We start from the raw sequence: 27450 nt of genomic DNA, 5'->3' as shown, positions 1-27450 counted from the left end.
AATCCTAAAGATGCTACCAGAAAACTACTGGAGCTAGTCAATGAATTTGGTAAAGTTGCAGGATACAAAATTAATGCACAGAAATCTCTTGCATTTCTACATCTACATCTACACTAATGATGAAAAATCTGAAAGCAAAATTAAGGAAACACTCCCATTTACCATTGCAACAAAAAGAATAAAATACCTAGGAATAAACCTACTTAGGGAGACAAAAGACCTGTATGCAGAAAACTATAAGACACTGATAAAAGAAATGAAAGATGACACAAACAGATGGAGAGATATACCATGTTCTTGGACTGGATGAATCAACATTGTGAAAATGACTATACTACCCAAAGCAATCTACAGATTCACTGCAATCCCTATCAAATGACCAATGGCATTTTTTACAGAAACAGAACAAAAAATCTTCAAATTTGTATGGAGACACAAAAGACCCTGAATAGCCAAAGCAATCTTGAGGGAAAAAAATGGAGCTGGAGGAATCAGACTCCTTAACTTCAGACTATACCACAAAGCTACAGTAATCAAGACAATATGGTACTGGCACAAAGACAGAAATATAGATCAATGGAACAGGATAGAAAGCCCAGAGGTAAACCCACGCACCCATGGTCAACTAATCTATGACAAAAGAGGCAAGAATATACAGTAGACAAAAGACAGTCTCTTTAATAAGTGGTGCTGGGAAAACTGGACAGCTACGTGTAAAAGAATGAAATTAGAACACTTCCTAACACCATACACAAAAATAAACTCAAAATGGATTAAAGACCTAAATTTAATACCGGACACTATAAAAATCTTAGTGGAAAACATAGGAAGAACACTCTTTGACATAAATCACAGCAAGATCTTTTTTGACCCATCTCCTAGAGTAATGGAAATAAAAAGAAAAATAAACAAATGGAACCTAATGAAACTTAAAAGCTTTATACAGCAAAGGAAACTATAAACAAGAGGAAAGGACAACTCTCAGAATGGGAGAAAATATTTACAAGCGAATCAACGGACAAAGCCTTAATCTCCAAAATATATAAACAGCTCATGCAGCTCAATATTAAAAGAACAAACAACCCAATCAAAAAACAGGTAGAAGACCTAAATAGACATTTCTCCAAAGAAGACATACAGATGGCCAAGAGGCACATGATAAGCTGCTCAACATCACTAATTATTAGAGAAATGCAAATCAAAACTACAATGAGGTATCACCTCACACCGGTTAGAATGGCATCATCAGAAAATCTACAAACAACAAATGCTGGAGAGGGTGTGAGGAAAGGGAACCCTCTTGCACTGTTGGTGGCAATGTAAATTGTTAGTGTCACTATGGAGAACAGTATGGAGGTTCCTCAAAAAACTAAAAATAGAATTACCATATGACCCAGCAATCCCGCTACTGGGGATATACCCAGAGAAAACCATAATTCAAAAAGACACTTGCACCCCAATGTCCATTGCAGCACTATTTACAATACCCAGGTCATGGAAGCAACCTAAATGCCTATTGACAGACGAAGGGATAAAGAAGAAGTGGTACATATATATAATGGAATATTACTCAGCCATAAAAAGGAACAAAACTGGGTCATTTGTAGTGACGCGGATGGACCTAGAGACTGTCATACAGAGTGAAGTAAGTCAGAAAGAGAAAAACAAATATCATATATTAACGCATATATGTGGAATCTAGAAAAAATGGTACAGATGAACCAGTTTGCAAGGCAGAAATAGAGACACAGATAGAGAGAACAAATATATGGACACCATGGGGGAAGTGGGGGGGTGGTGGTGGTGGTATGAATTGGGAGATTGGGACTGACATGTATACACTAATATGTATAAAATAGATTAATAAGAACCTGCTGTATTAAAAAAAAAAAACTTCTTAGATTGTACACAACATCTCTGTCTTCTGGTGCCAGACCACCTTGTCATAAGCCTCTTGTCTGTCTCTCTTTTCTTTGAGTTTCCAGACATCACATCATTTCTTACTCAGCTGATTGGGGTCTCAGTGAGGTCCTTGTTTTTGTGCCCATCCCTGGATCCACTTGGGTGGTAAGGGGTTGGGGGCTGGTGTCTCATGATGCTGCAGAGGAGGGGGCCACAGCAGAAACAGCATCTGCTGGGAAAGCCCTGGAGGAATTCTGTAGGAATACTTCCTTCCAGTTTCCCTGTGCCCAGTTGGTCTCCGTGTTATCTGGGCCTGGGCTTCATCTCTCTTCCTTGAAAGCAAAGGCCTTTGATACAATTTTCTCAGGATGTGATTTCACCAAAATTTATTTTCATTTCTTCATTTTTTTTTCCACAGGAATCTTGTGACTAAAATCAATGCTCCCATTGTCATCATAGCAGCCTCCCTACTCCCACTTTCCCCAGAATCCAGGAAAGAGAAAAACACTCTCATGCTAATAGAAACACAAAGGCCCTTTCCTAGGACCAGGATATTAACTGGTCTGAGTCATTTGGTTGTGTTTCAACAAAGCTCCGGGGGGCACCTGCTAGTGACCAGAAAACTCTCTCCTTTCAATCCACAGCTCTTGGTCCACCTCAAGACCCCATACGTACTATTCCATTGTATATATGTACTAAGGGATCATGTTACTAAAGGTGAAATTGCAGGCACCCTGGCAGGGGTGGGGGCAGAATGGGGGGGAGGACTCTCCCTACCCCCTCTTTAATCACATCCTGCCCCTCATCCCCTCCCCAGTAGGGTCTCTGCCCTGGCTTTCTGAGCCCTTACCCAGACTGCTGTCTCTATGTGATCTAAGCATTTAAATGGAATCATTCATCCTCTACAGGAGCCCAAATTAAAGTCCTATTACCACCTCCCTTCCACCCGGCTGAATAGAAATGGAAAACAAAACAAAACAAAACCCTCCAGGCATCATCATGGCAAAGCATGTAACAGGAAAGCAGACCGTCTCGAGGCACAGCCCCTTCCCACTGCTGCATCTTATCCGATGCTTGTCTGCAGATAATGCTTATGCGCAGCCAGTGTACCTGACTCGGTCCCCCATCTCCCCTTTCCTGTAACAGCCATTGGCGGACCTATGGCTTGATAAAAGTACGGAAAAACAGTTCAACATTGTCCACGACTGACTTATTGTCCCACCGTTCAAGCGGCTCTCATCACTTGACGAATATGAGCATAGTTAGGACCGGAATACAGGACAGCCGGCCAGTCACCCCACGCTTTCCTCATCCAGCCTCCTGCGCCCTCTCTGGCATCCTTTCTCTTACTTCTCTCTCACCATAATGGTGCCTGGTGCTGGCTAGACATCGACATGACACATGCCGCCGACTGCACCCTGGGATGTGCCAGGGATCTCGTGTGCAGTGTCTCTCTCTAATCCATACATGACCTCAGATGCGAAAGTTCAGCGTAATTGAAAAACTTGACTGAGGTCACATCCCTCATTCCTGATAGAGCTGATTCAAGCATCGCGCTTTCCCCTACACGGTGCCCTCTTATTTATGAGTCCTCTGCAAGGGGTTACGGAGCCCAACAGGGGCATTTACATTTAAGAACAAACTCCAGAACACTGAAAAGCTTCCCCGGTGTCGGGGGTGGGGGGGGAGGGGTGGAATTTCCGGCGTGCGCAGCCACGTTTAGGCAGAACGTCGGCTCAGCGCCCCAACCTGTATCCACAGCCCAGCTGGAGAGCTCGGGAGCCGAAAAGACCTCAGCGACCACGGATTCACTTTACAGAATGATTTCCCCCAAGATGACAGACCTGGGGAGTGGCTGATTCCAGGCTGCGGCACTTTCCACTGCAGGTGAGGAGGTGTAACCCACCCACCTGTTACCTGTGTCCCCACCTGTGTCCCCACCCGCCAGGTGCTCCAGCTCTGGCATTTCCTCTGCCCGGAGGGCGGCCGGTCCACCAGTCTAGCCGTTCCGACCTCTTGTGTCCGGAGCGGCAGAGTTACTGCTGGAGATTCCAGAAGAACCCTGTCCCCTCCGCGTGTGTTTGTTTAGAATTGTAAACGCCTGTTTTCCCAGTGGGGGTCTTAGAGCTAGCAGATCCTCAGGGTCCCTTTAGGAGTTCGAGACTCGGATTCTTCAGGTCCCGTCCAACTCCCAAATTGCTATGATTCAAAGATCAGAACCGTGAATAATCAGCCTGGCCTCAAGCCAGGATGGGCAGTGCTGCTTTCATGGAACTTCCTCCCCCTCTTTATATAAACAGGCCCGCCCCGGTTTGGCTCCTGTGGCGTTGTCCGCTAGGCATCCTCCCGCCACAGAGAAGCCCGCCCACCCGGAGCCACCGACCCCACCCCCTGCCTTGAAATTTAAAGGAGGCGGGAGCTGTGCAGGGGCAGCAGAGCCGAGGTCCTGCAGAGCCTGGGGCTGAAGAGGACGCTCTCGGAGGAGGGGAGAAGGCTCGCGGCGGTGGTAGGTTGGATTCTGTGCTTCTCTGTACCCCAACTTCTGTTCTCTCTCTTAAAAGTCTTTCTGAGCCGATGAAGGAATGTCTACACCGAAGGGCTGACTTTGTAATTCAGGCCAAAAGGGGATTAGCTAGAATCCTCGTCCAGGGGCAGATTTCTTTTTGAATGTGCATCTCGTTGGGATGGGCTGAAGTGTTTGCAGGGGCCAGGTCGTCAGGGGAAGAGAGAGGATAGAACGGTTGTGTTTCCTGGAGAGGAAATCTCTGCTTGCAAAGGGGAAAGAGAAAAGAATGATACAGAAATGCTCTGAATAGTCAATGGGCACACCTTATGACTCACGGGCAAGAAATGTGACATGGGCTGATGGGGTCAGAGCTGGGAGGGTCCCTGGGGGACGGGGTCTGAGCCCATGGGGAAACTGAGGCTGGGCTGGGCAGTGAGTGAGTTGCCCACAGAGGATTCACCGGGAGGGAAGTGCTGGGTGGGAGGGAAGTGCTGGGCGGGAGAAGTGGATGACAGTCCCAGGGAGGCCTCTGATCTCCCCCCTCGTCCCCCACCTCCAAGGCAGGTTTTTTGCCTGGAGTGCAAGGGGTGGGGCTGTTGGAGGACTTTTCGATTACAGGGGAAAATAACAGCAGTGTCTTCTATTCCCAGAGCACTCTGCAGGGACCGTAGGAGGCTCTCTAGGCTTTCAGTGCTATTATCTTTATTTTCTTAACCTCCCAAGGAGGGAGGGTAGGAGGGCAAAGGGAAAGGAAGGAACTCTCAGGTAACTGAGGACAAACTCAAGCCCAAAGCCGTGTGGTAGTGATGACTGATGTGGATAGCAATGGTGGTCTCCTGCAGCAGCTGGTGGATGACAGAAAAAAATTACGTGTGTGTGTGTGTGTATATGTGTGCAATCCCATGAAGAAATTCTGAAACACAACCGTTAAGTGGAATTCCCTCAAAAGGACTTCCTAGCAATTCTTGCCAGTGGACAGGAGACTCATCCCGGGATCTAGACACTGACTGGTCCAGAATCAATAGATGACGGTCAGACTGCGCTGCCGGGTAAGTGCTTCCTGTGAGAGCAAAGCCAGATGGGGCACACAGCAGAGACGCCGTGAATATTGAAATAGAAATAGCTCCATCCTACCCATCAACTGATTCCACCTAAAACATTCTCAGAGACACCAGCCTTGAATCGCTCTTGTCACGAGCAGGTGACAGGCTGCTCTCTGCCTGAATGGCGCAGTCTCTGTGCAGACTCTCCAGGACCATCTCAGTTTATTGTGTGGATCCCCATATGAGAGTCTCCCAGTGATGCTGCTGCTCTCAGGTGCTTCTGCACCAGCCTGGAAAAGTTCCTGCTTCGAGGGGAAGATAAATGATCCCGTTACTAGTTTTTGCTCATGGAGGCGGAACTCTTGCACCTGGGGACCTAGCATGTTGGTGAGCAGAGCTGGTGATCAGTATATTTCAAATGATTGTAACAAGCAACCCAGCCACACCCCTGGTGGTGTGACTTGAAGCCACCATCACCATGTAAGGCTTTTGTAAATGGGTAGCCAGCACCACAGAGCATCTGGGGAAGGTACAGCCCAGGTGGGGTCTGTCACTAATCCACCTACAAGAGTTCCTCTGGTCCTGGAGTTTCACAGCAGTGTAAGGGGCCCTTTGGCTAGATGATCATTTGGGAGGAGCAGCGCTGGCTTTAGATCTTCCGAAGCTTCCAGAGCTTGGGCAGGTTATTTGGATCAGAGGTTGCGGTGGCAGCATGATTCATGGCATTAATAGTGGGCTTAGTTCTGGTCAAAATTCAAAATCCACGTGCTTCTCTGAATACCGAGTATCTGGTGGGGAGGGAACATTTGGGTTTTGAGCTAAAGTGTTCAGTTTTGATGACTCTTTGGCATCTGCAGTCTCAGAGTAAAATTCCTATTTTCTATGCGTGATTTTCCGCTCTGTTCTGATAAGATGGCCATCAATGAGTGACCAGAATATTCTGTCCATTCCTTCTCTGGGCCATTTGCTTTGCACAGAGAAAAATTCTGTCGCTAGTTTCAGGTGGTAAACCTCACCCCAGTCAACCAGCTCACAAAACCAAGTGGTGAGTCTCCAGTGAAGCCAGATAAAAAGCGAGGATGCTTTAGACTCACGGAAAGTTCCAGCTAGAAAGAATCCTCAAGACCGTCTGCCCTGGCTCAACCCCAAGTCCAGCTACGTGGTCTCCTGCTATTGGCTTAGGTGTCTACTTACATATAAGGACAGCACATTCTCTTAGTGAGATTTTGTGCATTTTACATTCCACTTTCCTTCCTGGGAAAAAGACTTCTGTAGAAGGGTGTAGAGGGAAAGATAAGCCTTTTGATCGCCTGAAAGTTAAGACCTCTGATGAAGGGAAAAGGAACCAGGTGCCGAGTCCATAGCAGGCATTTCATAAACAGTTTTTGAAGGCACGACTCAGGCAAGCTCTGGTTCTGATCGTGATTCCCCAGGAAGTGCTAGCGGCTGTTCTTCCTGTGGAACTGATACAGTCAAGGGTCCTTAGCAGCTGCCCACACCGTCCACACCAATGGCCATGATCTGGAAGGGGAGTCTTGGCCGTGGGCTCAGCTGAGCTGCACAGGAGGGCTACGTGACGCTCCTGATACATGCACAGTGGCTTGGAGAGGTTTGGCCTGATTCCACCTGGAGCCTCTGACAGACCACTTCAAGGTCAGGCTGAACCCAGATACTAGGAGATCTTTGTATTAAGAGCCTTTTTTGTTTCTTATAGAGTCACAAGGATTCCTTTAACTTACAATTAGACATTAGGGAATCCAAGTTGAACTCCTCCCCCAAGGCCCCTACATCCCTAGGACTCTCGGGCTTTCCAAACCACACTTCCTCCTAGGGACACCCTCCAAGGGAGAGCCTGGGGTGTGTGACTCAGACTCCTTTGCCCAAAGAAAGGTGTCCGTGCTGGAGATTAAGAGGCTCTGGCTGCCTGCTGCCACTACCCGGGGCCCCAAACATTGGGCCCGTCTTGGGCCAGCGACACCTCTCCAGTGCCTGGCTCACTCCTGCCTTTGTTCGACAAACAGCTTATGTAGTGTCCATTCCAGAAAGCCCACTTCGACCAGCGCCCACCTCAACAAGGGTGACCTGCATCCCCTCCTTCACATCCCAGCAGGACCCCTTCTTCCTCTGTGTGCCCACCTTCCACCCACCCGACCCCTGCATGTCACAGCGCCGATCTGTGGGGTGTGCTTGTCTAGTTACTCGTCTGTCCCCTTCCTAGACTATGAGGTTTTGTGGATGGAGCGCGTGTGTCTTTATACCGCAGAGCCCGTGCCTGGTGCATGGTTGGTGCTCAGGTTACACAGAGTAAATCACCTGTGAATTCAGGAAGAGAGGAAACCAGAATGAGCCAGGGCTCGGGTCAAGGTGGATGGGATGGGGGATCGGATGGCACCCAGGAGGCTCCCAGGCCCCTTGGTTAGAGGCCTCTAACGGGGGCAGGCGGGGAGGGGCTCGGCAGGACGCTAAACCCGGTATCCTACTATGAATAATGTAGAACAGAAAGCCCACCAATGACTGGTCTCTGCTGGTTATTCACATGTGGTCACAAAAGAGGAATTTGTTTTATTTTGCAGCAAGAGCCAGTGTCTGCCACCTGGGCTGCAGAGGGAAAGGGGAGATCTGGTTTTGTTTTGTTTTGTTTTCTGAGAAGCTCCAGTTTCCTTATTTTTCTTGCCTAGTGTCTCTGGTTTTCAAACATTTGCACGGTCTGCATCAGACAGCCCTTATCAGTACTGAGGGCCTGACCTTCCTGCTGCCTCGCCGCAAACTCCACCTTCCTCTCAGAGGCCAGAGTGGCCCTGGCGTGTGTGGTGTAAGTAGGCCTGGGAAAGGTGAACAAAAAAACAGATTGAAAATCGGATAAAAGACATCACCCCATGATCCAGGAAATAAGGGCTCCAGTTAATACTGATCTGTGCACATAGCTGAAGGGCATGAAACTTGACTTCAGTCGTAAAGAATCCAGTTACAGGTTATCGCAAGATCTCCAGATAATGTAGGAGACAGGACTTGGTATTAACACTTGAACTTGATGATGACCCCATAGAACTTGGCTTCCCTTCTAGTCAACGTTCCAAGCAGAAGCTGTGAACTTTGGCGCTCCCCCGTCCAAAGGGCGCTCCTGGCAGTAAGTATTGTACAGCTAACTACTGTGCGCAGGCCAGCAACTGGGGGCTTTACCTGCTTCTTCGCTAATTGTCATCACAGTGGGGCAGGGTGGAAAGGACTAGCCCATTAGAAAACCAGGAACCACATACAGCCTGTAAGCGGTGGTTAGAGTTTGAACTAAGGCCCCAGAGGCTATGCTCCCAGCATTCCAGCCAGCAGCTCCTCTCCACAGCAACTCTGAGCACATTAACAACACGACAGTCCAGCATCAGGACCCAGTAAGAGTCGTGGAAAGAGCGACTGTTGGGTTTTCGGTAGAACCGGGTGTCTTGAGACCCTACTCCTCCCTTTACAAGACGTGTCACGTCAGAGCAAGTTCCTTATACTTTTTTGAAGTTCAATTCTCTCATCCACAAACATGAGATAACAATATTGACTTAAATGATTCAATGGATGCCTGGCAGGGGGTCACAGCTCCCGTACCAGATGAGTAAGTGGCATTCATCCACACGCATTTCTCAAAAATGTGCTATCACAGTCACTTTCATGTGAGCCTCATAAAATGTGGACGGAGTTCCGCATGTAGCAATACAAGGAAAGCCCCTGCTAATTTTCTCCTGATTTACGTGTGTTGAAATCTGGAAGGAGACTGAAGGATTATCAAATGATTGCGTATTTCATTCCTTGTAGTGATGCTTGCTTTAGGGAGAGGAAGGAACAGGCAAAACGAGCTCATTGCTGAACAAGATTCTCCCTTAGATTATCGTTCGATTGCAGGTTTGTTGAGATTCAGACTTGGGGATGACACGTCCTTGCACTGACTCGCGAAGTTAGCTTTGCCAGCTGAACCTTCTGTTTTCTTTGCAAGGGTCTAAGTTTATAAGGAAAGGATTTCTTTTGTTTTTACTGTACAGGAGGCAAGATGGACTTCTATTTTCCTAGACCCACAGCTGCACTCCCTGAGTTCCTCCAGATAAGCAGGGTTACCCGGCAGACGGTGGAGAGGTGCGGCAGTGGCAATGCTCAGGACAGATTGTTCTGAGTGTGTTGATGTCGTATAAAACTTGGACACAGGTCATGTGCCTATATTTTGAAGATGCTTTGCAGGGAATTCTGCCCTGAGTAACAGTGGAGATGGGAGTGGATGGGAGGTGCCAGGAGAGGATTTTTATCCTACTTACCTCACTGGAATCAATCCAATTAGATAAGAAACAGACTCCTCTCTTTTTCCTTAGCTATAAAGAGTTCTGTTCCGGAAGAGATTACTTTTTTTAAAAAAATTACTTTTAAAAAAAAATTTTATTGGAGTCTAGTTGATTTACGGTGTTGTGCTAGTTTCAGGTGTCCAGCACAGTGATTCAGTTTATATATATATATATACACACATTCTTTTTCAGATTCTTTTCCCATATAGGTTATTATAGAATATTGAATAGAGTTCCCTGTGCTATACAGTAGGTCCTTATTAGTTATCTATTGATATTTTATATATAGTAGTGTGTGTATGCTGATCCCAAGCTCCTAATTTTTCCCTCCCCCCTCCACGTTTCCCCTTTGGTAACCTTAAATTTGTTTTCAAAATCTGTGAGTATGTTTCTGTTTCGTAAATACGTTCATTTATATCATTATTTAAAATTAGATTCCACATATAAGTGATACCATATGGTATCTGTCTTTCGCTGTCTGACTTACTTCACTCAGTATGATCACCTCTAGGGAAAAGCTAAGAGTTGCTTCTGTGCTGGCAGTTTTGGGAAATGGTTTTTACTCTGAGAGCATGAGCTCTATAAAAAGCAAGACCTGTATAGGTGGGACCAGAGCTACCAAGCTAACGGCTCCGGCCCCGGGCTCTGACGCTGGTCCAGACACAGGTGTGCTTTTGTGGGAGCTCAACCCCCTTTCCAAGCCGGCTTCTTCCTCCCATCTCACTTCATCCCCTGCCCTGGCGTAGCGACATGCCTCTGCTGTTCCAAGGCGCTCTGACCTACCGTTTCTTTTCTGATTTGTTGGCATCCCTCCTGGCATGCTGGTTGCCCGGGGCGGGAGGAGGGGAGGGCAGGGCGGGGAAGCTGTTGTTTGTCTTAAGGTCCTGAGTCATTTTGGAGTATTGGTGTCCTTGGAGACTGACTTTCTCTTACTCAGATTTCCAGAGAGAAGCTTTGCAAAGCAATAACATCCCAAGAATCCTCTGTACCAAAGATTAAGGTAGCAAACCTTGCACACTGGTGCAAAATTTGATAACAGTTTCAATTTACCTTCATCTTTCCCTTGCAATTTCCACGGGCCTCCAGCTTGCTCACGTTTCTGCCTTTTTCTTGCTGCCAAAAGTAGACACTGCAAGTCCTCAAGTTCTTTAACTTCCGGGCAATTGCACTGTTCGTACCTAGAATCACAGAACTCGATTGATTGACTGCATTGGTCCAGACCTTTATTGCAGGTCACGTTATGGGACGTGGTTGAGTGTTTCCATGAAAGTACTTATCCGCACGTATAAATGTTTCACAGGTCACACAGCGTCTGTTCTCACAATAGAAACCACAGAATGTCAGCCCTGGAGGAAGCCTTGAGAGTCTAGCCCTCTTGGTTTTGCATCCCTGGGAGCAGATTTGATGTCTCAAAATATAGATGCTTTTTGGAAGGGCAGCACATTAATTTTTATGCAGTCACACCATTTGCGAATGAGCGTATCTGTTCTTTTCCTAAGAGCAGAAATTTCTAGGGGCAGGTGGACAGAACGGGTCATTGCAAAGGACAGTGAAAGACCCTGAGGACAAGCCTCCACGGCATTTCCCCAGACCCTTCCTCTGGCTGTCCTGCTGCCATTCCCATGGCCTCGCCCCACCCAGACTCTAGCCGTTACAAACTGCTGCCCATCAATCAGCATTCCCCATGTCACCACTGCAGAAAGGAACCCTGTGCTCCTGGCTGGCGTGATTAGTTTCCCAGCCACAGTGGCACCCTCAGCTCCTGGAGACTAACCCTCCTCCCTGGTTACCACACCATTGTTCTTCCCTGGAGCAGTCATCATTCACAGTTGTTCAGAGGTCAGAGAACAGAGTCACTTTGTCTCTGCAGCCAAGCAGGATCCAGCACCGCTTCTAGGCAGGTCGGGGGTCGCCCTGGAGGCAGAGGTTGCAGGCTGGTCCCACACAAGGATGCCCGCCAGCTCAGCCCACGAATCCAGGCCACGCTTTAGCTGCCACGTGTCCTGATGTTTCTAATTTGCACGGATTCTTTGTCAACTTGCCAAGCTCTGCATCTACTGAACTCCATCCCCTGAGAGGGTGCCTCTTGCAAATCTACAAAGCTCGACCTTACGCGCCCGGGGGGCTGCCAGGGCTGGGGCTTCGGGCGCGCGGAGACCACGGGCCTCAGAATCCTTCCATACTCCCGCCATACAGTGATGCTTCCAGTGACTCAGGGATTCTAGTCCCAAAGAAGTCTGTCATTCTCATGGTCTTCTTTTTACTTGTCTTTCCTCCATTCTTCCCTCCCTCCCTCCCTCCCTCCTTCCCTCCTTCCTTCCTTCCTTCTTTCCTTCCTTTCTCCTCTTACTTCCTTACTTTTTTAGTTCTTTGATTCTGGGAAACTATTAAATACAGCAAAAGGAAAGGAGCACAGAAAAAATTACAAGTCTTGTATTTATAAAATGAACCTCCAAAGGACTTCTTATGCTTATTCCTCAAACCCCCACTCCTACTGGCCTCACATGGGCAACCGACGCCTCTCCCTTTGGTGGGAGCTTGCGGTCCAGGGCTGAGGTCCGCCCTGGCATGGACCCCAGGGTCCTGGGTCCGGTCTGCTTTGCTGGGGTCACTTGTTCTTTGTCCAGGCACTGCCCCCAGACCTCCACACCCCCTGCCATCTCTACAAGGCAAAACCAGGACACAGTTTTCCTCCTTCCCTCTCACTCCCTTGTCTTGGGAAGGCACTGCTTGTCTGCAGGCGGGATGACTCATTTCTTTGTCATCCTCTCACCCCACTTGGCCGGTCCAGCTGCTTCCATCCCCTTTGTGCAGTGAGGATAGAGACATCATGTGATTTGTGTGAGGCTCTTAGGCACTGGATCAGCTCCAGGCCCAGCAAGGCCAAACGAAGCAGAGGACTGATAAGGTCTGATAGAAGAGAGACAGGCTCCAACTGTCCCAGAGCAGAAGAAAAAATACACTCCTTCTGCTGATTCTTTAGCTGCAAAAGGGTCTGAGGCCATGCAGCTGTTGGAGCCTTTACACTCAGCCCTCAGTGCATCCCTCCCCCCACCTGGCTCCCCTTCCCCCATTTGTCCAGGGAATGCAAATGTCTTAATGCTCCACTTGGCACTTTGCAATTTTCCAGCATCTAGGCTTGTGCTCCACTTAGGATGACCTTGAGTTCTTGAAATTACACGGTAACTTGACGGGCATCCACCGCGTATGAGGGGAATGAACTTGCTGGAAGCCCTGGCTGGTTGGCAGGCGAGATGAAGAATCAAGTTCCCTGTTCGCGGGCTCGTTCATTGTTTGATTCAGAATTTGCTCGTCAAGTCCTGAGAGGGCAGAGCTCTCCCATCGCCAAGGCTTGGCTGAGATAATGCAGCTGGGACAACCTATAAACGTGAAAAATGATTAACAGCAGGAAGAGAGAGGGGGAATGTGTTTAAGAAGACCTATTTTAAAAGGTTGTAAGTACTGGGTTAAAATTAAGAAGGGGAATTGAAGAGGAATTTGGGGAAATTTTGACAAAGGGGAAATTCGAGGAACACTGAGCAAGAAATTCTGGAATGATCGCCTGTGATCAGAAGACTCCCCCGTGGGCTCCTGTTCGGATGCCCTTGACCCCCTAGTTCTTCCTTCTGAAACTGCCTGGAACCAGTGTGTCGCAGCAAGCTTCCTGCAATGAGGGAGAAATGGGCCCCCAAGAAGCGCACACCACCCTGCCCTGCCCGGGACGGGGCCCTGGGCAGCCGGATTGGAACAAAGACCCAGATCCTGGCTTCCTTCTGTTTCCTTCGCAGTAGGGGAGGGGTGTGCTGGCTGGCAGGACGCCCTCTGAGCCTGAGGAAACTCTCTGCCCAGACTGTCCGGCCCCCTCCCCGCCCCCCCACAGCTCCGTGCCCTCCTCTGCCTGTCACCAGCGTCCCGGAAGGTCACTGGGGCACAGAGCATCTCCCACCATCTCCCTCTATGTTTTCATCCTCGCTCTGAAGGGAGCTTGTGGTTGAGGGGACAGCACCTCCGACAGGAAGGGAGCCCGAGCCAGCGCCAGGGTCAAAGTCCCGGACGTCTCTGAATCCGAGGGACCCTTCAGATGCTTGGGATGAGGGGGAGGGATGGGACCCAGAGTTGTTGTGACTGAGGGGAAGTGAGTCAAGGGAAGAAAAGCCCTGATTTAATTCTTGCGGACGAGGGAGTGAGTGGAGCTGCCAGACCACAAAATAACACCCCAAGCGACCAACCCACTTCGGGCTGCTGAGGGTGAGGGCCCCGGGGCAAGGCACACGGAACCAAGGATGTGGGTCCAGGAAGATCTGAGTCTGATGACCAAACCAGATGTCTCCCCTCCTTTCTGCAAATCTGCACTTCACGGGCCCCGTCTATCAAAGAGAGGCTGGTTTCCCGATGGAGCCGGGGGGCTGGGGGGGAGTTGGGGGCGGGAGACTTTCCTTTGTTGGACAAGGAGGCGTGGACGCTCTAAGTGGAAGAGCTCAGGCCGTCTGAGGCAGGCTGGCTCTGAGCTGTGCCAGCGACACAATTCCTACGGTTTCCTCTAAAAATGTCAGAGCTGAGACATCAGTCAACCCCAGGGCAGCAACTGGGCCCATCTAGTCAACCCCAGGGCAGCAGCTCACTTCAAGGGAAACCAGACCAGCACCCCGAGGTCCCAGGCTGCCAAGAAGTGCCAGAGGTGGTCTCAGCCTTCAGCCCACAGAAATGTTTGGGCAAGATCACCTTCCAGCAAGCCATGCCCATCATCAGATGGATGGATAAACAAGATGTGGTCCATGCAGATGGTGGCATATTATCCAGCCTTAAAAAGGAAGGAAATTCTGACCCATGCTACGATACGGATGGCCCTTGAGAGCATTATGCCCAGTGAAATAAGTCAGACCCAAAAAGACAAACACTATATAAGCCCATTTATATGAGGTACCTGGAATAGTCATAGTAAGTAGGATGGTGGTTGCCAGGGGAACGGGGAATTCGGGTTTCCCCGGTACAGAGCTTCAGTTTGGGAAGATGACAGTTTGGAGGTGGACGGTGGTGACGGCTGCACAACAATGTGAAGGAACTTAATGCCGCTGAACTTACACTCAGAAACGGTTAAAATGGTAAATTTTGTTATGTGTATTTTACCACAATAAAAAAGGTATACGGTAAGAAGACACCATCCTTCAGACACTTGCCGTGGCCTCTCCTGCCGTGGGCGCCGACGCTGGGGGGGACCGGCAGACTCCAGCACTTCGCTCTCCTCTTGGTCCTGTCACATCACACGGTTAAGGTTTCTTCCCCTCTTCTTCCAGAATTTAAGGGACACTGAGGAAACGATGAACGCAGTGAAGAGAGAGATCTTGTGTGTGCTGCTGCTCTGTGGAGCTGTCTTCAGTTCACCCAGCCAGGTGGGTGTGCCCTCCTGTCTGTGCCGGCACACACCTGGACACACACCTGGACACACACCTGGACACACTCCCCTTGGTGGACGGTGCTCGGGATCCAGGCTTCCAGCGGAACCCTAGGCACTCGTTCTGACTTGAGTAAACACTGGCTCTCGATGCCTTCTTTGGGGCTGTTTTTTTGTTTGTTTTTTTGCAGTACGCGGGCCTCTCACTGTTGTGGCCTCTCCCGTTGCGGAGCACAGGCTCCGGACGCGCAGGCTCAGCGGCCATGGCTCACGGGCCCAGCCGCTCCGCGGCATGTGGGATCCTCCCGGACCGGGGCACGATCCCGTGTTCCCTGCATCAGCAGGCGGACTCTCAACCACTGCGCCACCAGGGAAGCCCTTTGGGGCTGTTTTTAAAGGATGTGTCTGAATGAATCCATAAAGTATTTATAAAAGACAGTACAGGCGCTGTGAGCCGTGGAAGCAGGCGAGCTGCACGTGTACTGTGTACTATCTACTTGGGATGGAAGCTACACAACACACGTGCTCTCTGCAGATGCCTGGCAGCTCAGGGCATCATTCAGGCCACGTGAGCGATGCCCGCACAGCAGGATTTTAGAGAAGGGAGAGTTGGGGCAGCTATTTGGAGGAGATGGGATTGCAGGGGCCGGGGTGGTGCATGCAACCCCACTAACCCACATGTGCCTATTTTAATTTAAAATGAATTAAAGTTAAATAAAATTTAAAATTCACTTCAGTCACACCACATTTGAAGTGCTCAGTCGTCACATGTGACCAGTGGCTACTGCATCGCACGGCCTGGATGTTAAACATTTCCATCATTCAGAAAGTCCTTTGGGACAGGACTAGTCTAGAAGTGGGGGAAAGAATTAGACAGGAAGGCAGGTGATGGACATTGCACCTGGGCCCATTATCTGAGGGGAATACTCTGGGCAGGTGGCCTCTGATTGGTGGGTTGATGGTGGTCTTCTGGTTTGACCACCCTTATTCCTAAGACACCCAGCATGTGCTGACTCTTCCTCTGCCCCTGGTTTCTTTGCAGGAAATCCACAGGCGACTCAGGAGAGGAGCCAGATCGCACAGAGGTGGAGGTGAGATGTCAGTGGGGTGGAGGCAAGTCAGGCTCAAGGTCAGGGTCAGGGTCAGGGTGCTTTAGGCTCCAGGGGGGATTTTTTTCCATGTGACCTGCTTACTCAAAATCCGTGAAGGTGAGACTCTGCTAAGATGCTTTTGTCCTGTCTCGCCACTCACCCAGGCTCTGAGGGGACAGGAACAGGTCCTCAAGGGGTCAGGAACAGGTCCTCAAGGGGTCAGGATGCCTGGGAGTCGCTCGCTGCTGGGAGCCTGCAAGCCCAGTGGCGCAAAGGAAAACAGATTAGAATGTTACACAGATGAGAACAGAGCCCAGAGAGATGGAATGACTTGCCCAGGGTCACACAGCCGCCGGGCCGCACGGTCCTGGTCCTCCAGGGCCTTTCCCTGGGCTGTGATCCCCACCGCCTCCCACTCCATTCAGCATTTTTGTTAACTAGCTTCTCTGTGTCTCTGTTTCTTCGGTTGGTAACTCAGGGATGACTAACCTGGGTTGCTTCACGGAAGTGCTGTGGGAAGACCATCTCTGTGAGGCCGTGTCTAGAGTTGAGACTAGAAACCCAAGGAACGTTCCCACTAGGATCCCAAGAATAAAACGTGCTCACGGCCCAATTGTCTTGACGTTGATCTAAAGAGCTGCAGGCCCCGCTGCAGGTCCCAGATGGTCCCTCCTCCCTCATGACCTACCTCTTTGGGGGCTGGAAGGCTCTGCAACACCCATTTAAGGTGGAAGTTTCCCCAGAGTGAGTCACAGCTTAACTCTCACTGCTTCCGCGGTCGGATAGCACAGTGCTTCCTGCAAACGTACCCTGGCCCCAACGGCCCTCTAAAGGAACAGCAGTATTGTTGACAGTGAACGTGTGTCACTGCTTCAATGCATTAAAAGTTAAAGATGTTTTAAGTTTGCATTCTGGGTTGCAAACAGAGAGAGAGAAAAAGGGAAAGTGTATTAATGGGAGTACTTCAACTGTTTTCATTATACCAAAGTACTAATGGAAGTAGCAAATTTTCTGCACAGACTAAAATGTCAATTTTCTTTGTTTGGGACCAGAAATGCATCATCTCAGTGTGGTAATGCTAATGTGGATCAAAAATTCTGGTAGGCAATTGCGTACACGTGCATATTTTTGATGAATTAAAATGAAAAATTAGAGCATTACCTAATAAATGTGTTTTGATAGATAAACTCTTTCAAAACAAGGGCCCATCAGAGGAAAAACAATAAAAGGGGTCTTTTTTTATTGTTTTTCATAAGTGTATTTCATATTTCATTGAAACTAAAATAAGGAAATAGTAGAAATACACCATTATATTCTATTATATATTTCAAGAAAATAACTGATTTTCATAGGAAATTGAATGTAAAAATCACACAGTCATATGGAAAGTAATATTGGCACTGCCCCTAATAAACTGAATCTGAAATTGTTTTTGAAAACTGAAAGGGGTCTTTGGTGACAAAATATCGGGTATTTTTTGTCTTCTGGCTGAGAGCAAGGAAGGAATAAAGGACAGATTGTCCCAAAAGTGAGCAGGATTGCCGGGGGTGGGGGTTGGGGTGGGGGTGGCATCAGTTGGGGGTGAGTCGGGCCCTAAAGAGGCCGGCCTGTCTGTCGTTACAGTGACCTGCAGAGACGAGAAAACACAGATGACGTACCTGCAACATGAGTCCTGGCTGCGGCCCCTGCTCAGGGGCAACAGGGTGGAGCACTGCTGGTGCAACGGTGGCCGGGCCCAGTGCCACTCGGTGCCCGTCAACAGTACGTGTCCACCCAAGCCAGGCTGTGAGCCTCGAGTCCAGTCTCACGGCCCCAGCCCTGTCCGTCACGGTCCCGGGCCTGTCTACCCTTCAAATGGGGCTGCAGGCACGCTCTGCCCTAGGCCAAGGTGAAGGTGCCGAGCAGAAAGCATGAGGCCGTGAGCCTCAGTTTGCTCATCTGCAAAATGGGAGAACAGTCGTTCAGACTTCGTGGTCGGCTGTGAGGAGGCAATGAGTTCGTTTTTGTGGAGTGCTCAGAATCGTGTGTGCATGTAGACAGCACGCTTCAACTTTGACTCATATATTCTTGGGCTGCTTGGAAAGTAATTAGGGGTTCCCTTGCTTCCACTTGACAGGTTGCAGCAAACCTCGGTGCTTCAATAGGGGGACATGTTGGCAGGCCCTCTATTCCTCAGAGTTTGTCTGCCAGTGCCCTGAAGGGTTCATTGGGAAACGCTGCGAAATAGGTGAGTGATAGGTGGGTGGCTGTGAGACAGGGACCCACCAGGGTGAAATCCCACCTGCAAACCTACCCAGAAAGGAAAGCAAGTGTGCAGTGACGGGGGAAGGATCGGGGTGGGATGGGATGGGTCATCCGAGGGTGGTTAGGGCCTCGGGCACAAATCTGGAGGCTGGCGTGGTCCCCATCAGCGGGGTGACCCAGTCACCCAAGCAGCTCAGCAGCTACTGCCTCAGTGGTTTGAGGTGAGACCCCCTTTGGAAACTAAAGGAAAGGAGGATTCACATGGGAGGTGTTGTGTGTCCTGTTTCCCCTCAGATGCCAGTGCCACATGCTACCAGGACCAGGGCATCACCTACAGGGGCACGTGGAGCACAGCGGAGAGCGGGGCCGAGTGCGTCAACTGGAACAGCAGCAGCCTGGCCATGAAGCCCTACAGTGGGCGCAGGCCTGATGCCCTCAGGCTGGGCCTCGGGAATCACAACTACTGCAGGTGAGCGGCCGCCTTCCCCGCCCTGGAGGATCTTCTCTGCTGAGAAGCTGCCACAGTCGGGGAAAGACCTGCGTCAACTCTGTCAGGGTTTCCAGAGAAGTTACAGGAGATGTGTATACATAAAGAGATTTATTTCAAGGAATTGGCTCACGTGTTTGTGGGAGCTGGTAGGTCTGGAATCTGTAGGCAGGCTCCCCAAGCTGGAAGCTCAGATGCGAGTCAATACCGCAGTCCTGAGACAGAACTTCTTCTCAGCTTTTGCTCTTAGCGCCTTCAACTGATTAGATGCAGCCCACCCACACTATGGAGGAGAATCTCCTTTACGTAAAGTCTGCTGACTGCAGATGTGAACCACATTGACCCAGCCCTTCCCAGCACCACCTAGGTTGGCGTTTGATCAAACAACTGGGCGCAGTAGCCAAGTTAGCCCATAAAGCTCACCATCACGGTGCCCCCCTTGTCGACGTGGCAGCCACGTGCACCTCTGTAAACCACGCTTAATTTCCAAATAAAGACGATTACAAGGTCATACCTCCACCCAACACGATCTGACTCTCCTGTGTACAACAGACACGCGTAACTCTATCCCCGGAGGAGGTGCAGAGCCCTTAGCCCGAGAGGCGGGCCTCACTCTTCACCTCCCCTGGCCTTCCTGGCTGATTTTCAGAAACCCAGACCAAGACTTAAAGCCCTGGTGCTACATCTTCAAGGCAGGGAAGTACATCTCCGAGTTCTGCAGCACGCCAGCCTGCGGCAAGGGTAAGTGCCGCTTCCCCATGGCCTCTGTAGCCTCACGGGGTGCGGGAAGGGTCTGGGGACAGCGCTGACGGTCCTTCTGCAAACGAGGAAACAAAGGACTGGCCTGGTAGCTAATCATTTCGGTGTCAGAGGGAAGGAAGTCAAGAGGCTTAGGTCCTCGCCCAAGCTTGGCATCTAACTAGCTGTTTGACCTTGAGCTGATCTCAGCACAGCTCTGACCCTCTGTTTCCTCATCAACAGAGAAGATGGGGCTGTATCGGTGATTTCCAGTCCCTTTGAGAAGGCATGGAGGTTCTCTCTTTTTTGATTAATGGACCTGTTTCTCAAGATTTCTCTCTGTCTCTGTAAAGACTTTTAATGTGAGAAAATTTCCCAGATTGAAAAAACACTCAGTTACAAAAAGGTACCGTGAATTCAGTGGTGCTTTCGCAAATGATGATGTTATTTATCACAATAGTAGAGAAAATGTGTTTTAAAGTTCTAAATATACATTTACAAAAATTGTGTACATTCAGTCTACAGGTGACGCTGATATTCCTGTGAATTTAAGAACTCTTTAGAGTAACTCTAAAGCCTCCTCCATACCCTCCAGCTTGGGTATAAATTGGGAGTCACTGGTCCCGATGACCTTAAAGGTCCCTTGTCACTGTGCTATCTGTGCCTTGTAGTATACTTTGTCAGTTTCATGTGGGGAGAAAAGAGGGTAAAATGGGACAAATACGCAGCATTTGAAGGTTCATACTCTCCCTTCCTTCCCAAGTCCAACAAATCCTTCAGGTCCCTAGCGGACAATATCTGAGAAAACTGGGTCTGCTCACGTGTTCCCCCATTGAAGCACCCAGGTTCCCAGCAGCCTGTCAAGTATACACAAGGAAGCCCCTAATTGCTTTCCAAGCAGCTCCAGGAATAATCCCCGCTAGCTGAACTCAGCACCCTTTCCTGCCGAACCTGAATATCCCTGAGGGTCTCTCTTAACACAGCCATCAAGGAAGCCACAGCCCATGATGGAGGCTGGCACTGGATGGAAGCCACTTACCACCCCGTGTGAAAGGGCTTGAAGGACAGAAGAAGGGTGGCGGGCTGCCGGCCTCGGGCGTCCCAGGCCGGCAGCTCTGCTTTAGGCCCTGCTGCAAACCCCACCTGCCTGCTTTAGCATTTAAGTGGCTTTGTTTCAGTTTGAGATTTCCTGTGTTCCAGAAAAAGATGGGGACTGCTACCAGGGGAAAGGGCTGGCGTACCGCGGCACCCACAGCCTCACCACGTCTGGGGCCTCCTGCCTCCCGTGGAGTTCCATGATCCTGATGGGCAAGATTAACACCGCCTGGAAGAGCAACGCGCAGGCCCTGGGCCTGGGCAAGCACAATCACTGCCGGTGCGCAGCGCAGGGTCCGGGGCTTCTGCGCAGAGGGCGGGGTTGGACCGGGATGGGAGGGGTCTGATGCTGAAAGTTACATGAAAGACCCAGTGGGTGGGAGGGAACCATGGATGTGACCCAGCCCAACCTATTCATTTGCACGTGTCGTGAAAAGGAACGTCCTCCAGTTTCTTGACCCAAATCCCATGTTAGAGGGCCTGTCCTCATCTGTGCTGTCCTCACGTGGCCCCTTCGTTCCATCCTAAGAGTCTTCTAGCACAGCTGGGAGATGAAGACGTAATGTTAATGACAGAAGAAAAAAGTTACAGTCATTTCCCTCTGGTGGGGCCTGCGGCTGAGCCCAGCCCGGGGCTCAGGGTCCTCCTTCCCAGCTGGGCAGCCTTCCCCTCTTCCCTGGCTTGTGATGTGATTGGAAACCTTCCCTCCTTATGACTAGGAACCCAGATGGGGACGCCCAGCCTTGGTGCCACGTGCTGAAGGATGGCCAGCTGACGTGGGAGTATTGCGACGTGCCCCAGTGTGGTAAGGCCAGCTGTGGCCACCTCCCCGTGCCCAGCCTCATTCCTGACCGTGTCCTCTGCCGCTTCCCGTGTCTTCCAGGCTGCTCTCCCGCCTTCTCCCAGAGCCCAGTTAACAGAGGGGGGACGGGGTTACCCAGAGTGGGTGGAGACCTAGAGAAATGCAAGTTGGCACGCTTTGCTAAAAAATGAAACTTTAGAAATCGTCTGAGAACCGATTGTTATTACTCGGTCCCTGTGAACACACAGATCAGCCAGACTGTTCCTCAGGGCACATAGAGTTTAACTGGGCAGGTAAGACATAAACTACCAGCGAACTCACGACCAAGGTCACGCATGGCGCATCCTCAGCGGGCAGTACCAGTGGGCTGGCAGTATTAGGAAAACTTCGTGAGGGGGCAGGCTGTCCCGTGGGCCTGGAAGGATAGGTACGGCTGAGTCGATGGGAGAGCAGTGGGGTAGACATTCCCCAGGAAGAAGCTGCAATGCCTCATTATTTCTTAAGCCAGGAAGTGGCTGCAGGAAAAAAGTAGAGGTAACAAAGCACCGCAGAAAGACCCCTGGCTACGGAGTCAGGTCGGGGTTCTAATCCAGGTGCCGTTGTGACCTCGGCGAAGAGGTCCCAGCCTCTGAGGCTGGGTGCCGTGAGGGTTAAGGATCGTGTCTGTACAGTGCTTAGCGCGTCCTGGATACTCAGCACATGCAGGCTGTGGATTGATTGCCGTGGAGATGGCTCCATCCCTCTGTACAGCCTGCAGAAGTGCATCGGGGGTAGAAACCCGGGTTCCCGGTCAAGACACCAGGATGGGGCTCAGGGACCTCGCCCAGGCCCACAGGTCTGACCCCGGCTCTGCCCTTCCCTCCCCAGTCACCTGTGGCCGGAGACAGTACAAGCAGCCCCAGCTCCGCATCAAAGGAGGCCTGTTCGCGGACATCACCTCCCACCCGTGGCAGGCCGCCATCTTCGTCAGGAACAGGAGGTCCCCAGGAGAGCGGTTTCTGTGTGGGGGGGTCCTGATCAGCTCCTGTTGGGTGCTGTCGGCCGCCCACTGCTTCCAGGAGAGGTAGGAATGAGAACCCGGCGCGCCCGCCTCCTCTCTAAGGCCTTAGACCAGGCCCATGAGAGAAGAGCATCCTCGAGCTGTCTCTCCATCAGGTATCCTCCCAACCATCTCAAGGTGGTCCTGGGCAGGACGTACCGGCTGGTCCCTGGAAAGGAGGAGCAGACGTTTGAAGTAGAAAAATACATCGTCCATAAGGAATTCGATGATGACACTTACAACAATGACATAGGTAAGATGTCTGGCTCTCCCTGCTGCCGCGGGAACTCCAGACCCACACGCATGCAATCCCACCTCCTCCCCCCAGACCCCCGCCCCCTCCCTCCTCTCCCCTGAAATCCTCGCTCTCTTCCTTGCCCCGCCTCCCAGCGCTGCTGCAGCTGAAATCGGACTCACTGACCTGCGCCCTGGAGAGCAACGCCGTCCGCACCGTCTGCCTCCCAGACGCCGGCCTGCAGCTGCCGGACTGGACAGAGTGCGAGCTGTCTGGCTACGGGAAGCACGAGGCCTGTGAGTGGGAGGACATCTCGGCCCCATTCTGCCCATCTGGGGGTGGACCGGAGCACATGTGCTGACCAGAGAGAGGAAAAAGTAGTCGCATGAGTTTCCACCCTCGGGACAGGCACCGCCGCCGTGTCTGTGACCGTGAGGGCAAGTTCCTGTCTAGCGAGGCCCCAGCGTCTGCCCTCCCAGCCTCACAGGGTGGCCGTGCAGGTCAAGAGGGGTCTGAGTAGCACAAGGGTTTTAAGAGCCTAAGATTTCAAGGAGGTTCTGATAAGAAGTGGAGTGAGCTTAGTTAAGGGTGGGGTGCCTGGACTCTGCCGTCGGGTAGCCCTGAGCTCAAATCCTTGCCCTGCACCTTGCAAGCAGTGTGATCCAGACATGGATTTTTATTTCATGATGCTCCAAGCCTCCGTTTACTCAGTGGCAAGAAAAGGATAGATTATGGGGTTTAAATGAGATATTAGGTTAAGCCAGTGGTTCTCAACTGGGGTGATCTTGCCCCTCAGGAAACACTTGGCGATGTCAGTTATTGTGACAACTCAGGATGGAGGTTTATACCAGCCTTTAGTGAGAAGAAGCCAAGGATGCTGCCGATCATCTACAATGCACGGGACAGCCCCCTGCAAAAACATTATCTGGCCCCAATGTCCCTCGTGCCGCTGTCGAGAAACCCCGGGTGAAACTCTATGAAACTGCTGTTTCTGTCGGTCAAAAGAAGAAAATATTGGCCATTTCATAGGATTCAACTTAATACGTGTAAAAGGTTGATAAATGTTAGCTCTTATTGGAAAGTTCGGCTTTCTCTTTCCAAAAGGTTTATAAATAACTTTCCCTAAAACCACAAGACGCCTTCCTCCTCTGTTTCAGCTTCTCCATTCTATTCCGAGCGCCTGAAGGAGGCCCATGTCAGGCTGTACCCATCCAGCCGCTGCACTTCCCAGTATTTGTTTAACAGGGCTGTCACCAACAACATGCTGTGTGCCGGAGACACACGAAGTGGTGGGGACCAAGCAAACCTGCATGACGCCTGCCAGGTAAACACGGGCCTCTCTCCTCCCCTGAGCCTCCCCCTCCAAGGGCAGAAATGCTCCTTGGCCGACAGGTTCTTAACCAAGAAAAAAAGTGATAGCCAGAAAGCAGTGATTCATCTCAGTGAGGTGCTGGGGGTCTAGACGAGGACCTCAGAGAATAAAGCAACTGGAGCAAGATCAAAGCCACCCAAACTCAGGGCTTCCCTGGTGGCGCAGTGGTTGAGAGTCCGCCTGCCGATGCAGGGGATGCGGGTTCGTGCCCCGGTCCGGGAAGATCCCATATGCCGCGGAGCGGCTGGGCCCGTGAGCCATGGCCACTGAGCCTGCGCGTCTGGAGCCTGTGCTCCGCAACGGGAGAGGCCACAACAGTGAGAGGCCCGCGTACCGCAAAAAAAAAAAAAAAAAAAGCCACCCAAACTCAAGAAATCTAAGCTGCAGGAAATTTCCCCAGTGTCTGCACCAGAACCACCACCTGGTACAGGATTTCCTGTAAGCCCAGGCAATTAAATACTATCAAAGTGATGGATAAAGCAACACAAATTAAGACATCTTTGTCTTCTGTGGGTGCTGGGGAACTGGAGTCCATTGTGTAGAGGGGGAAGTCGGAATGGCACCTTCCCGGGAAGTAGGACACAGATGATTTATGAGATAAGTTTTAGAAACTCAAGTTCAGCCCTCAGATGAGGGTTTTCCCCTGGGAAAGCACACTCTTTGGGGGTCTCTGTGTTAGCATCCCTATCAGAGGTAGTATGTACTTGTATTTCATGATAACTGGGTGTAAGGCACAGACCAACCTGTGTACTTAGGACCTAAATAGAGCCAAGGAGCCGTCCATGCTGGGCTGTTTTCGTGCCCACAGTGTGCCGGGCTCCCCACTGAGGCTGGGGAGGAGGGGATAGAGACAGCAGGGCCGGGTTCTTGCACTGAGGACTGTAGGCTTAGTTCTCATGTGGAGACCACACAAGCATCTCCCCTGCTTGGCTCCTTGACAGCCTCTGGTCCCTCTCTGAAAGGTTTTTTCAGACACCTCCACCACCTAGCTCGACAGTCACAAAAGGTTCTCTGCAAGAGGAAACCGTGATCCATCAGCTAGTGTTACCCACAGGGTGCTCGGCCTCCTTAATCAATGGAAATTGACCAGAGGCCTGACAAGAAATTCAGGCAAGGCTTTACCGGGGACCCTGCAGCTGCAGGGGAAGCGAGAACAAACAACAGGCTCCCTTGCTTGCGTGCTCACTGAGGGGGGGACAGCTGGGCCCTTATAGGAGGAGAGGGTAGGGTCGGGTCCAGGGGTTGGGCAGGAGGGGGTGCTTAGGTGGTCTGCCCACCCCTTAGGTGGTGTTTCGTGCAGGGGGCATGTGTAGTACCCTGCTTTTGCTCCCGGCTCTTCATAAGTGGCAACTGAGTTTTTTGGTCTTTTGTCTATAATTTGCCCCAGCTAATATGCACACAGCTATTTTTAGTCCCATACAGTTTCTTTGTATTTTGTTGCTCCAGCAGAGGTGTATCCAGGTGCAAGCATTGCAGCAAAGGGTCCCAGGTCCCAGCCTGTCTCACAGCAGCAAGTTAAAAACGAAACCAGAAATCATTTCGATTCAATATGACAACAGCTAACAATTACCAGGAGTTTTACTAAATGCCACACATTGTTCTCAGAGCTTTTCAAACTTTCTCTCAATTAATTCCCATAACCTTACAAGGGAGGCAGTATGATTTCTATTTTAGATTATTATTATTCAGTATCATTCAGGTAAGAATACTGAAGCCCAGTTAGACTGAGGCTGCACAGCTAGTAAGTGGTGGAGTTACAGCCTGGGTGAGGACCTGAAATGTACAAGAAATGATCTCAATTCCGCTTTACCAGGTAGCTACAACCTGATTCTGTAAAGGCCCAAGGTCACGGAGATAAAATTTCCCTCCCCGAACTGAGCACTTTGAAGAATACACAGGAAGGGCTTCCCTGGTGGCACAGTGGTTAAGAATCCGCTTGCCAATGCAGGGGACACAGGTTCGAGCCCTGGTCCGGGATAATCCCACATGCCGCAGAGCAACTAAGCCCATGCGCCACAACTACTGAACCTGTGCTCTAGAGCCCGTGAGCCACATCTACTGAGCCCACGTGCCACAACTATTGAAGCCCGCATGCCTAGAGCCCGTGCTCCGCAACACGAGAAGCTACTGCAGTGAGAGGCCCGCGCACCGCAACGAAGAGTAGCCCCCGCTTGCTGCAGCTAGAGAGCCCATGCGCAGCAACAAAGACCCAACGCAGCAAAAATAAATAAAAGTAAAATAAATGAATTTATTTAAAAAAAAAAAGAGTACATAGGAACACTACAAGCATTCACCCTAACCTCCCCCCAAAGAGTCTGCATTTTTGCAAAGAGCTGACCTGTTCTCCCTTCTGCAGGGTGACTCGGGCGGCCCCCTGGTGTGTATGAAGGACGACCACATGATCTTGGTCGGCATCATCAGCTGGGGCCTCGGCTGCGGCCAGAAGGGCGTTCCGGGCGTGTACACCAAGGTTACTAATTACCTGGACTGGGTTCGGGACAACACACGACCATGACCAGGGGCACCGGTTCCCTGCATCACGGAGACCCTGTTTCTTTCACCTCCGAGGATGCACTGCGGCGGGGGCTTCTTCACGCAGCACAAGTCGGGGAGGATGGATTTCCATAGGTACTTTCTGTTTTGGAAGTTTTCGGGGCTTCAGGTCTGAAACATACTCTGTCAGATGGGAAGAGGGGTAAACGCCAGCCCCTCCTGGAATCCCAGTCCCCGAGGCAGAAGCCCACCTCCTCTGTCCACGTGAGCAGTTTTAGAGACGGGACCGCAAAGGTGAAAGCGTGTCTCAGTAGGCAAAGATAACTGGATCCTTCAGGAAAGAAGGGTTAGAAATATTCTATTAGGAATAGAATGTCTATTTCTAGTCACAGGGAAGGCCAGCAGGAGCCTCCTAATAAGGGACGGGCTGGCTGGCCAGGTTACGTGCCTCAAATCCAGCCTTCAAATCAAGTGTCGGGGTTTCCCTTTCTCCGGCTATACCTCTTGGAAGGAATCCTGTTGTGTAGAGTGTACTTCTTTTTTCTTTATAAATTTCATCATAGGACAGGAGACATGTATCATTTTAATAACTAATAAACTAGGCTCTAGCATATTTATATCAGTTCATTTTTGTTTATACTGTTGGCACACCTGTATGATACTGTACTGGAATAATAAATTGATATATTTTTCACATA

At 50.5% G+C, this 27450-nt stretch overlaps 1 protein-coding gene across 4 annotated transcripts; it reads left to right on the top strand.

Annotated features, from left to right (window-relative positions):
* The first annotated feature begins 3629 nt into the window (after positions 1-3629).
* On the top strand, positions 3630-27450 carry PLAT (plasminogen activator, tissue type). Of its 4 annotated transcripts, none has more exons than XM_027122918.1 (16): positions 3630-3789; positions 4312-4408; positions 15059-15154; positions 16199-16247; positions 17300-17347; positions 17871-18008; positions 18364-18474; positions 18786-18960; positions 19628-19719; positions 20917-21091; positions 21531-21616; positions 22481-22676; positions 22769-22905; positions 23043-23183; positions 24045-24211; positions 26616-27450. In XM_027122918.1, exons 3-16 carry the CDS (start codon positions 15083-15085, stop codon positions 26772-26774), a joined length of 1746 nt encoding a protein of 581 aa, XP_026978719.1. In that variant the 5' UTR covers positions 3630-3789; positions 4312-4408; positions 15059-15082; the 3' UTR covers positions 26775-27450. The 4 variants fall into 4 exon arrangements, with proteins under 4 accessions (XP_026978719.1, XP_026978718.1, XP_026978720.1 ...); XM_027122917.1 differs by having other exon boundaries at positions 4203-4408; XM_027122919.1 differs by lacking the exon at positions 17300-17347 and having other exon boundaries at positions 3635-3789; positions 4203-4408.

Source organism: Aethalodelphis obliquidens, unplaced genomic scaffold, assembly GCF_003676395.1.
Source record: "Aethalodelphis obliquidens isolate GAN/ISIS:26980383/991018 unplaced genomic scaffold, ASM367639v1 scaffold25, whole genome shotgun sequence".
Lineage (NCBI taxonomy): Eukaryota > Metazoa > Chordata > Mammalia > Artiodactyla > Delphinidae > Aethalodelphis > Aethalodelphis obliquidens.
This window is presented reverse-complemented; position numbering and strand designations above follow the sequence as displayed.

What these genes read in the sequence shown, in the direction of transcription:
- PLAT (XM_027122918.1), top strand. Translation starts at nt 15,083, where the DNA reads ATGAACGCAGTGAAGAGAGAGATCTTGTGTGTGCTGCTGCTCTGTGGA. An exon ending in TGGGAAACGCTGCGAAATAG is followed by an intron (nt 18,475 to 18,785) that starts GTGAGTGATAGG and finishes GTTTCCCCTCAG; the next exon opens with ATGCCAGTGCCACATGCTAC. An exon ending in GCCCACTGCTTCCAGGAGAG is followed by an intron (nt 22,677 to 22,768) that starts GTAGGAATGAGA and finishes TCTCTCCATCAG; the next exon opens with GTATCCTCCCAACCATCTCA.